At 35.4% G+C, this 12,547-nt stretch overlaps 1 protein-coding gene across 1 annotated transcript; it reads left to right on the plus strand.

The window, feature by feature from the left end:
* Window positions 1-4,948: 4,948 nt before the first annotated feature.
* On the plus strand, window positions 4,949-12,154 carry zgc:112964 (uncharacterized protein LOC503764 homolog). The gene is made up of 10 exons (XM_058794613.1): window positions 4,949-4,962; window positions 6,919-6,985; window positions 7,155-7,258; window positions 7,361-7,384; window positions 7,474-7,607; window positions 7,686-7,964; window positions 8,060-8,155; window positions 8,249-8,402; window positions 10,797-10,879; window positions 10,981-12,154. The coding sequence occupies exons 3-10, from the start codon at window positions 7,201-7,203 to the stop codon at window positions 11,059-11,061; spliced, it is 909 nt and encodes a 302-aa protein (XP_058650596.1). The 5' UTR covers window positions 4,949-4,962; window positions 6,919-6,985; window positions 7,155-7,200; the 3' UTR covers window positions 11,062-12,154.
* Window positions 12,155-12,547: the final 393 nt, after the last annotated feature.

The raw sequence follows: 12,547 nt of genomic DNA on the forward strand, positions 1-12,547 counted from the left end.
GCTCCTTTTACAAGAAGCATTACTCATCCATGTCAAAAATTCCTTTACGTAATCTACTTGTTTACTGTGTAAACTATGTTACCATCATACTTTAGGACAGCTGGTTTTGCACAGTTGGCAATATAACGTGCAAACTTTCATATTTAATGTAGTCTGGGTCATAATTTTAAAGTTTTGTTTATGGTTTTGGAGGATGATTGCATGTCACACAACCTGTTTATGTTGGCACCTGTCTGATTTGTCTTTCTTCTGCTAAGTAAACATGGTTTGATGCAAAAATACCGTAGAGTTTGATTTGACGCCCAGCCTTTGACGTCAATCACAAACAGTATGGGAAGCTTTTGTCCTTTCTTTTTCAAAGTTTATTCAAATCTGCTGTATAGTTCAAAATAAATGCTTTAGTTATCATTCATAAATGATGCACTCCAAACAAGATATTTACTCTTGGGTTCATGAGACAGGCTTAATAAAAATGTAATTAGTATTTAATTCATGCAGAATATATATATATATACACACACACAGTCATGGCCAAAAATATCGGCACCCTTCGTAAATATGATCAAAGAAGGCTGTGACAATTAATCTGCATTGTTAATCCTTTTGATCTTTTATTTTAAACAATCACAAAAATTTTACCTTTCATTGGATAATAAGAATTTAAAATGGGGAGAAATATCATTATGAAATAAATGTTTTTCTCAAATACACATTGGACACAATTTTGCTACCTCTAGAAATTCTTATGAAATGAAATTATCCAGCCATGGCTTTCTGTTTCACAGAAATATAAATAGGAGGGAAAACAAAGCCCAAATTCCCTTAATCATCCTTCACAATGAGAAAAACCAAAGAATATATTTCTGATGTGCAGCAAAAGATAATTGAGCTTCACAAATTAGTGAAGTGGCTTTAAGAAAAGAGCTAGAGCAGTGAAAATTCCCATTTCCACCATCAGGGCAATAATTAAGAAGTTCCAATCAACATAAAATGTTACGAAACTGCCTGGAAGAGGACGTGTGTCTATATCGTCCTAATGCACGGTGAGAAGGAGAGCTTGAGCGGCTAAAGACTCATCGAGGACCACAGCTGGAGAATTGTAGAAAATAGTTGAGTCTCGGGGTAAGAAAACCTTAAAAAAAAATTGTCAAACAGCACCTACATCACCACATGTTGTTTGGGAGGGTTTCAAGTAAAATTCTCCTCGCTCATCCAAAAACAAACTCCAGCATATTCAGTTATCAGACACGACTGGAACTTCAAATGGGACTGGCTTCTATGGTCAGATGAAACTAAAAAACTTGCAGCAAACACTCAAGATGGGTTTGGTGAACACAGGGATAAAAAGTGTACCCCATGTGTACAATGAAATATACTGTACTGCTGTATTTTTGATGTTGTGGGCCTATATTTCTGCTGGAGGTCCTGGACATCTTGTTTAGACGCATGGCATCATGGATTCTATCAAATACCAACAGATAAAAAATCAATAAGTGACTCCTCTGTCAAACTCCTGAAGTTTGCAGATGACACTACAGTCATCGGCCTCATCCAGGACGGCGACGAGTCTGCTTACAGACAAGAGGTTGAGCAGCTGGCTGTCTGGTGCAGTCACAACAACCTGGAGCTGAACACACTCAAAACTGTGGAGATGATAGTGGACTTCAGGAGAAACCCCCCTCCTCTCCCCCCACTCACCATCATGAACAGCACTGTGGCTGCAGTGGAGTCATTCAGGTTCCTGGGCACCACCATCTCTCAGGACCTGAAGTGGGACAAACACATTGACTCCATCGTGAAAAAGGTCCAGCAGAGGTTGTACTTCCTTCGTCAGCTGAAAAAGTTCAACCTGCCACAGGAGCTGCTGAAACCGTTTTATTCAGCTGTTATTGAGTCGGTTCTGTGCTCCTCCATAAATGTCTGGTTTGGGTCAGCCAGCAAATCAGATTTAAGAAGACTTCAACGGACTGTTAGGACAGCAGAAAAGATCATTGGTGTGCACCTGCCCAGCCTTCAGGACTTGTACAACTCCAGAGTGAAGAAACGGGCAGGTAACATCATCAAAGACCCCTCTCACCCCGGACACAACCTGTTTGCACTTCTCCCTTCAGCCAGACGCTACAGATCTCTGTGCACTAGAACATCTAGGCATACAAACAGTTTTTTCCCCCATGCCATCTCCAGCCTAAACAGCTAACACGTGGATCATTACCGGTGTTCTGTAATTCATTCTCCATCTTTAATTATTGCCTCTTTCCCAAGTATTATGTAAATACACATACATATCTGTTTATTTATACAGCTGTATATAGAGTAAATAATGAACAAATCTGTATATAAATCTACTGTTCCAGATTCATACTTATTATTATTATTATGATTATTATCCATTGTTAAGTCTTACTATTTAAATGTTTTTTCTGTTCTCATGTCAGATGTGTTTGTATGTATGTATGTACCAGGAGCACCTTAAAACCACAACAAATTCCTCGTGTGTTTGCGCACACCTGGCGAATAAAGCTAATTCTGATTCTGATTCTGACTCAGAAAATCTTATAATGGGCCATGTTTGGATCTTCCAACCGTACAATAATCCAAACACAAACCTCAAAAACAACACAAAAATGGGTCACTGAGCACAAAACCAAGTTTCTGCTGGCCATTCCAGTCCTCTGACCTGAACCCTGCAGAACATGAGTGAACTGAAGAGAAGAAGCACCAACATGGAGCTGGGAATCTAAAGAGTCTGGAGTGATTCTGGATGAAGGAATGGTCTCTGATCTCTTGTCAGGTGTCTCTAACCTCATCAGGTATTATAGGAGAAAATTTAGAGCTGTTAAACTGGCAAATGGAGGTTTCAAAAAGTATTGAATAAAAGGGTGCCGTTAACTGTGGCCAATGTGTATTAGAGAAAAACATTCATTTCATAATGATATTTCCCCATTTAAATTCTTATTATCCAATGAAAGGTTAGATTTTTGTGATTATCTTTAAATAAAAGATCAAAAGAATTAACAATGCAGATTCATTTTCACAGCCTTCATTGTTCATATTTAGCAAGGGTGCTGATATTTTTGGCCATGACTGTATATATATATATATATATATATATATACATATTAGTGCTGTCAAACGATTAATCGCATTCAAAATAAAGGTTTTTTGTTTAAATAATATGTGTGTGTGTGTGTTGCATATATTTATTATGTGTATATAAATGCACACACATGCATGTACTGTATATATTTAAGAAAAATATGTTATGTTTATATATTAAATATATTTATATATAGTATAATTTATATGAATATAAATATATACATGTAAATACAAAATATGCTGAATATATACTGTATGTGTGTATTTATATATATGCTTGTTGCATGCTATATATATTATATACAGGAGAGAATATGAGACCAATTGTGACAGTAAAGAGTTTGTTTTAAACTGCTTTTAAGTTTTGAGAACATTTACCTTTGTGTTTGCGTAGTAGAACACATGGAAGCAGTTGGTTGAACAATTATTCAACGTTTTAATTGGCCCACTTTTGTCTAGGGCACACCTGTAGAAACTTGATTTGGCATGGTGTGACAAATTAACTTTTATAAACTTTTAGAAAAAAGAAAGAATCTCCATCTGAAATTATCAACTCAGTAAGTGGTGACAAAGTAGGTCACAAACAAGATTATGATACATATTGCATGACGCACCAATAATACGGTCAAGTTTAGTTGCATATTTAGGATACTTTCTTTCAGTTTGACAGTCCCAGTTCTCAGTGGTTGTTTATTCCAATAACAAAATTGAGAAACCTCTCGGAGAATAATGTAGTCCACACTATGATAATGATAAGAATGATATCATTGAAATCAGTTTCAGTCGATTAAAATCCACCTGACTTCAAAGGAATAGTTCAACCAGAAATGAATATTTGCCTAAACTTTACTCACCCTCAGGCCATTCAAGATATAGATCATATAAATTGTTTCTTCATCAGTGTAGTGTCCCTGTGGCTCAGTGGTAGAGCATTGTGTTAGCAGCGCAAAAGGTTGTGGGTTCAATTCCCAAAGAACACCAGAGGTGGGTAGAGTACCCAAAAACTGTACTCAAGTAAAAGTACTTGAAGAAATATTTACAAAAGTAAAAGTAATAGTCTGAATATTTACTTGAGTAAGAGTAAAAAAGTACCGGATAAAAAAACTACTCAAGTAGTTAGTTACTTTAGATCATATACTGAATATAGTCAATTTTTATGTAGATCTATAGATATTTAGATAAAATTTATATATACATATATAGATATACTGTGTATATATATATATATATATATATATATATATATACACAAACAAACTGCCGTTCAAAATACTTTTAATGTTTTTTTTTTAATGTAATTTATTTCAGTGATGCAAATCAGAATTTTTATCAGCCTGATTTATTATCAATGCTGTTCTTTTTTAGCTTTCTATTCATAAAAGAATCCTGAACAAAATGTCACAGGTTCCAAAAAATATTAAGCAGTAAAACTGTTCCCTGTTGAAAAAACCAGCATATGCTGGTAAGGTATGTTTTGAAGCATGGGATGCTGGTTTGAGCTGATTTAAGCTGGTCCTTTGCTGGTTTATGCTGGTCCGACCAGCTTAAACCATCATCTCAGCTTCAAAACATACCTAACCAGCATATGCTGGGTTTTTTTCAACAACACTGGTAATTAATCAATATATGAATGATTTCTGAATGATCATACAACTCTGAAAACTGGAGTAACAGCTGATAAAAATTCTGATTTGCATCACTGAATTAAATTAAATTATATTTTAAAGTATATTAATTATGTATTATAAATGTATATATGTATATAACCTCTGACACGGAGAAGAGTGAAAACTCCTCACATGACTGCTACAGAACATCTGAACATAACGAAACAAATGCACATTGACGTCTGTTCTGCAAAATGTAAACAAATGTAGCCTTTATTTCTGCAAGCGTAAATATTGTGAAAATATCAATATTAATTGTGTCTAGGCAAGGCATTCCTCCTGGAACTAACGCGGGTTTGGCGGGTGTTCATTTCATACTCTGTGATAGCTTATTTAATGAATAAATTATACATTGTATTTAATGTGTAAGGTACATGTACAACAAACTGTTAATGTCATAGTGGTATCGTGTACTGTAATCGAATCTATACCTGTGGAACCGACAGCACACGCGGTGTTCGTCTAATAAAGATCTTCATAGCTCGTAAACAATAGCCTTTGCAGATTTGCTTTCAACTGACTGTATATCCAAAGACACGTCTTCAGCGCTCTTTCTGTTACAACTCTGAGTGAGAGCCGCTTCAGACGACTCAGCGCGTGCGGCAGGGAACTGAACGAATCATTCAAACTGATTCGCGAACCGATTCACTGGTTTGCCAACTGGTTTGATCAAGCCTTCGAACAGAATTGACTCAAAAGAATGAATCATTCGCGAACGGGCATCGCTCATTGCCCAGAAAAAAAGTAGACGGCGCGTTTAGAATAAATTGAAGGATTTTTAACTTGTATTGCATTAAGATAAAGTAACGAGAGGAGCGTCGCCCACAGTAACGAAGTAAAAGTGCCGTTTTTTCACTAAAAATGTACTTGAGTAAGAGTAAAAGTACCCATTTTTAAATATACTCTGAAAGTATTAGTTACCCAAAAAATTTACTCAAGTAGGCTAAATGTAACGAAGTAAATGTAACTCGTTACTACCCACCTCTGAAGAACACACATACTGATAAAAAAAAAATGGGTAGCCTGAATACACTGCATTGCTTAAAACGTCTGCTAAATGTAGAAATGTAGCATTACATCACTTGTTCACCAATGGATGCTCTGCAGTGAATGGGTGCCATCAGAATGAGAGTCCAAACAGCTGATAAAAATATCACAATAATCCACACCACTCCAGTCCATCAATTAATGTCTTGTGAAACAAAAAGCTGCGTGTTTGTAAGAAACAAATCCATCGTTAAAGTGTTTTAACTTCAAATTGTTGCTTTAGGCTAAAACGTAAGTCCTCTGTTCATAATATTGTTTATTTTTTCAGCAAAAAAGTTGTCTCGTCTGAATCAGGAGAGAAATGTGCTCAGATCAAACACCATTTACAAGTGAAAACAGATCTAAACAAATATGTGGGTGGACGGACTTGTTCACTGGAGGAATCGTTATTGTGGATTCGTATTTTGGCCAGAAGCAACTGTTTAAAGTTAAGATGTCCTGATGAATTTATGTGTAACTTTTCACTTCACAAGATGTTAATTGATGGACTGAAGTGGTGTGGATTACTTGTGATGTTTTTATCAGCTGTTTGGACTCTCATTCTGATGGCACCCATTCACTGCAGAGGATCCATTGGTGAGCAAGTAGGATGGTTTCATACATTAACAAAATCCTCCTACAGAAATTACACTATACAAAAAGTAAAAAGTTGACTTAACTTAAAAAAATTGAGGAAACCCATTGCCATAAATTTTTTAAGTAAATAATAATTTAAAAACAATAATAATTAAGTGAATTGTGAAGTTCACTTAACTTTTTTTTTTTTTTAATTATTATTTACTTAATAATTTTAAGGCAAACAGTTTTCTAAATTTTTAAAGTTAAGTCAACTTATCACTTTTTACAGTGTACAAGAGTGCATAAGACAATTACAGCATGACCTTTATGGTTTCTTGATTTAAATATTGCACAAGGAATTCACCCAGACTCAATTTCAATGGGATGAACTCTTGAAAAAAAAAAAAAAAAAAGTTATGAGGTGTCATGCACAGAGGTCAGCGGAGGTTCTTTCACTTTAATTGTTGTTTAGCTTGAACATTGAGTTGCATAGTAAAAAGTTCAGTCGTCATTCGCCTGAATGCATTTGACATGTCCCTCCCTTCAGTGCTAATTAGGGACAGATTTTAACCTACAGAAAGTGCAAGAGTGTAGTCCATAAGACGCCATTTGAAGTAAGTACCATCTAACTTTTTGTCTGTATGGTTTACTTGGAAAACTTATTTTTAAATATGTATGTATATTTAATTTGATATTTTATGCTTTGAAATGAAGAGACAGGTGTTTAAATTGCAATAAGTATTAGATGGCTTTATTCTCTTGTGCTTCTGTTTGAAATTATAGCAGTGACATTCTGTCACACATCTCTGTCCGCATCCAAATTGTTATCATGAGAATGTCTCCACTTTTACATTATCTGCTGGTGTTCATATCAGTCCTGTCACTGAGTGAGTTTTAACATGCATTTGAATGATATCCTTCATAATATGGCAAAGACAATACACATTCTATATGGAATTGTATTCAAATGTAATCTTTTTCTTCATCAGGCAGGGTGACTGAGGCACAGACAGGTAATTATTGACCTTAGAACTATAAAAAAAGTCAAACTGAACTGTTTGAAGTTAATCTGAATAACAAGTTAACATGATTTTACCTGCAGCTCCGGTGATATTCTATCCATTCGGCTCAGTGGCAGGAGACGCTGTCAGTATTGCCATTGAGGATGAAAACTCCACTCTTATCAACCTGTGGAGTCCTTTTGTGTTCTTTGGCCACACATACAACAGGACATATGTGAGAATTTAGTTCTGTTAATGCAAATGGTGAATGATTAAAATGTAACATGCACAACTAATATCTTCTATTACTTAGGTTAACAATAATGGACACCTTACATTCAACCAGTCTTCATCAGAGTTTGTTTCAAACTACTTTCCCATCAATGGAAGTGAAGACATCATCGCTCCCCTCTGGACCGACATTGACGTCAGTATGAATGGCATCATCTCGTATCAGCAGTACTCAAACGGGAGCATTCTCACTCGTGCCACTCAGGATATAAACCAGCACTTCCCTGATCTGAGCTTCACGGCTAATTGGGTCCTGGTTGCAACTTGGGATAGAGTTGCATACTATTATCACTCTGGCACGGTGAGTTAGTTTGATATAACTCCTTCAAGCTCAAGGTTACAGATGAGATATTCTTAGAGCTGTCATGTAACAGTGAATGTTCCCAAACTTTGCAGGAAACGTCATTTCAAGTGGTTTTAATTTCGGGTGGTGATTTGTCTTTTATTCTCATGAATTATGGTGACATTGCTGTTGCGCATAATATGGTGCAGGTAAGACATGACTTCTATATTAGTGGAACAAATGCCTATCTCTTCTTGATCATTTTCTCAATAATTGTTTTTTTTTCTTCTTTGTTTGTACAGGCTGGTTATGACACAATAAACTCCACGGCCTACTTTAAGGTCCCTGGGTCAAACAATGGCAGCCTTATTCAAAACCTCAAGAACTCCACTAATGTCAATGCTCCAGGCCGATGGGCCTTCAGAGTGGACGGTGGACCAGATCAAAACATAAAAGGTACACAATTGTCATCAAAATGAGTATTATTCACTTGTTGTTATATTTGGCCTAATGTCAAGGTTCTTGTTGCTCAACATGGCACTACAATGAACATGCCTGCTAGAAGAATTTATGTCTTGAATGAACCTGAATTTCTTTGAACAGAAGCGTCTGCCAAATGCCACAATAAGAATGTACCTAGAAACAAGCAAACAAACAAGTTTGAAAAGTTTCACCCTCAGGCAGAGGTGGGTAGAGTACCCAAAAACTGTACTCAAGTAAAAGTAAAAGTACTTGAAGAAATATTTACTCAAGTAAAAGTAATAGTCTGAATATTTACTTGAGTAAGAGTAAAAAAGTACCGGATAAAAAAAACTACTGAAGTAGTTAGTTACTAGTTACTTTAGATCATATACTGAATATTGTAAATTTTTATGTAGATCTATAGATATTTAGATAAAATTTATATATACATATATAGATATACTGTGTATATATATATATATATATATATATATATATATATATACTTCAAACAAACTGCCGTTCAAAATACTTTTAATGTTTTTTTTTTAATGTAATTTATTTCAGTGATGCAAATCAGAATTTTTATCAGCCTGATTTATTATCAATGCTGTTCTTTTTTAGCTTTCTATTCATAAAAGAATCCTGAACAAAATGTCACAGGTTCCAAAAAATATTAAGCAGTAAAACTGTTCCCTGTTGAAAAAACCAGCATATGCTGGTAAGGTATGTTTTGAAGCATGGGATGCTGGTTTGAGCTGATTTAAGCTGGTCCTTTGCTGGTTTATGCTGGTCCGACCAGCTTAAACCATCATCTCAGCTTCAAAACATACCTAACCAGCATATGCTGTTTTTTTTCAACAACACTGGTAATAAATCAATATATGAATGATTTCTGAATGATCATACAACTCTGAAAACTGGAGTAACAGCTGATAAAAATTCTGATTTGCATCACTGAATTAAATTAAATTATATTTTAAAGTATATTAATTATGTACGGTATTATAAATGTATATATGTATATAACCTCTGACACGGAGAAGAGTGAAAACTCCTCACATGACTGCTACAGAACATCTGAACATAACGAAACAAATGCACATTGACGTCTGTTCTGCAAAATGTAAACAAATGTAGCCTTTATTTCTGCAAGCGTAAATATTGTGAAAATATCAATATTAATTGTGTCTAGGCAAGGCATTCCTCCTGGAACTAACGCGGGTTTGGCGGGTGTTCATTTCATACTCTGTGATAGCTTATTTAATGAATAAATTATACATTGTATTTAATGTGTAAGGTACATGTACAACAAACTGGTAATGTCATAGTGGTATCGTGTACTGTAATCGAATCTATACCTGTGGAACCGACAGCACACGCGGTGTTCGTCTAATAAAGATCTTCATAGCTCGCAAACAATAGCCTTTGCAGATTTGCTTTCAACTGACTGTATATCCAAAGACACGTCTTCAGCGCTCTTTCTGTTACAACTCTGAGTGAGAGCCGCTTCAGACGACTCAGCGCGTGCGGCAGTATTAGTTACCCAAAAAATTTACTCAAGTAAATGTAACGAAGTAAATGTAACTCGTTACTACCCACCTCTGCCCTCAGGCCATCCAAGATCTAGATGAGTTTGTTTTTTTCATTCGACAAATGTAGCCAGTGCTGCGTTAAACCTTTTAAGCACCCCCTCATCACTTGCTCACCAATGAATCCTCTGAAGTGAATGGGTGCCGTCAGAGTGAATGTTCAAACAGCTGATAAAAGCATCACAATAATCCACAAGTAATCCACACCACTCCAGTCCATCAATTAACATGGTGTGCTTCTTGGCTAAAATACGAGTCCATAATAACACTTCTTGCAGTAAAAAAGTCGTGTGGTCTGAATCAGGAGAAAAATCTGCACAGATCAAACAGTGTTTACTAGCCGTTCTAAACAAATATGTGGTTGTATTTTGATGTGAGAGACAACATGAGAAGGACTTCATCACTGGAGGAAGCGTTATTATGGATTATGGACTCTTATTTTAGCCAGGAAGCTACGGTTTTTAAAGTTAAAATGCCTTGATGGATTTGTTTCTTACAAACATGCAGCTTTTCACTTCACAGGACATTAATTGATGGACTGGAGTGGTGTGATTACTTGTGGATTGTTGTGAAGTTTTTATCAGCTGTTTGTCTCTCATTCCGACGGCACCCATTCACTGCAGAGGATCCATTGGTGAGCAAGTGACGGAATGCCAAATTTCTCCAGATCTGTTTTAATGAAAACAAATTAATCTACATCTGGGATGGATTGAGGGTCAGTCTTGGATGGATTTTTGGGTAAGCTTTTCCTGTGATTAATTAACCATACTGTGTATGTGTGCGTTGTTTCTCTTAGAAAATATCATAGGAGTCCAAATGAAAGTTACTTCATTTTCAGACCTAAGAGAGAGTGGAAACGTTGGGACCTTTTTAGAGAAAGTAAGTTGCACTTACTACAGGATGTAGCATGTTTTATTTTATTTATTTATTTTTTCAAATTGTGGTACAAAAAAAAAAAAACTTTTTTTTTTTTATTTCAGGTACAACAGGAGCTAACCAAGTACGGTCTGCCAAGCAGTCTCAAACTGAGCTTAAGAAGAGTCCAAAAGACACATCCGTGATATTAACCATTGTACAAGGAAAGAAATTTTAATAGACACCAGTTAATTAAATCCCTTGCATCAAATATATCCCTCCCAATAAAAGATAAATTACAGGGAAGTAAGGATAATAACAATCAAAAATCAGATCTAAAATTAAAGTTAAATAATAGTCATTGCTATGAAAACCGGCGTCTGCTGATCAGGAATGTCACTCTACAGAAAGGCAAACGTTCATTTGTTCACACACAAATGATATGCGGAAGGAGTTTAACCTATCTGCAATATGTGAATAATGGACATAAACCTGTTCTTCCTCTATGGCTCCATTCACTTGAAAATCATAATATTTACTGTAATGTGAACTTTTCTTGATGAGATATTGGGGCAAGTAGGCTACTGTCTATTCTGGCTAGCTGTCACAATTTGAATTTATGGAGCTATTACATATAGTAAAATATTTTGCTATTTAGTTTTAGCTTTGCATTTTCTCCTCAAAAAAGGTTGATGCATCATTCTGAGGTGTGTGGTAACTAAAAGTAAATTAAAAATATATAATGTGAATTTATTGAATGTAAAATAAAATGTATATGTTTCTTGACTCACCACGAGCGGGAGACAGACGCTTTTAGTGAGAGTTGGTGAGATACTAACACTGTAAAATTGTAAATAAAAAAACATTGCAGTAGCCTATGTTTTACAAGTAAATTATATTTCTACTTCAGTTGTCTTTCTATTTAAAAATGTCATACTTAAATCAATGTGCTACTTGCCATTTCTTTCAAGTTAATTGTAAAGTTTACTAGTAGCTTGTGAGCCACAATTGTTTCTACACCATTTTTTTTTCAGTGTGCATGAAATGCCATATCTTTGCAACAATACAAACAAGTTGTTTGTGATATTATTAGATTAATAAAGTCTTTATCTTGCTCTCAGTTTAAACTTTTACGGATTAAACTATTATATACACACAGGCCTTTTCAATTCCAAACTGCTGACATGGCATAGAGTGACATTGACATACTGTAGAATGTTTATTAAAAAAGCCCACATACAAGGCTGATTCAGTAGCCTACGTACTGAATGACCGCAGTCTGTTGGGTAAATTTAATCACACGATGTGCCATGTTTTTCATTAAAACACTCCTACATTAAACACACACACACGCGCGTGCACAATAGATCCTTTAAGTTTCAATGCAGGTTACAAAATAATGTAGAATAATTTTATAGGATATATCTGCACATGTCAAGGTGTTGAGATTTGAATTTGTTGTATTTTTGCAGTATTTTCTCATATAGCTCTACTTTCATTACAGTGACGGAGAAAGTTTTCATTGTCCCTACAGTATCAAAGGTCATGATAAATCTGTCTCCATCTGCTGGTCAGACTTATAAATATTTTTAAAGTTGACCTTGGCGCTCTAGCGGTTAATAAACAGAACTGCATGCGTTTTGCGGAAGAACATTGTAGCCGGAGCTAATTCTGTCTGTTTATGTCTATGAC

Source organism: Onychostoma macrolepis, chromosome 12, assembly GCF_012432095.1.
Source record: "Onychostoma macrolepis isolate SWU-2019 chromosome 12, ASM1243209v1, whole genome shotgun sequence".
Classification (NCBI taxonomy): Eukaryota; Metazoa; Chordata; class Actinopteri; order Cypriniformes; family Cyprinidae; genus Onychostoma; species Onychostoma macrolepis.

Excerpts from the sequence above, each read along its gene's own strand:
- zgc:112964 (XM_058794613.1), top strand. The coding sequence starts at position 7,201 with ATGAGAATGTCTCCACTTTTACATTATCTGCTGGTGTTCATATCAGTC. Across the intron at positions 7,385-7,473 it reads GGTGACTGAGGCACAGACAG|CTCCGGTGATATTCTATCCA; the intron begins GTAATTATTGAC and ends TTTTACCTGCAG. Across the intron at positions 8,403-10,796 it reads ACCAGATCAAAACATAAAAG|AAAATATCATAGGAGTCCAA; the intron begins GTACACAATTGT and ends TGTTTCTCTTAG.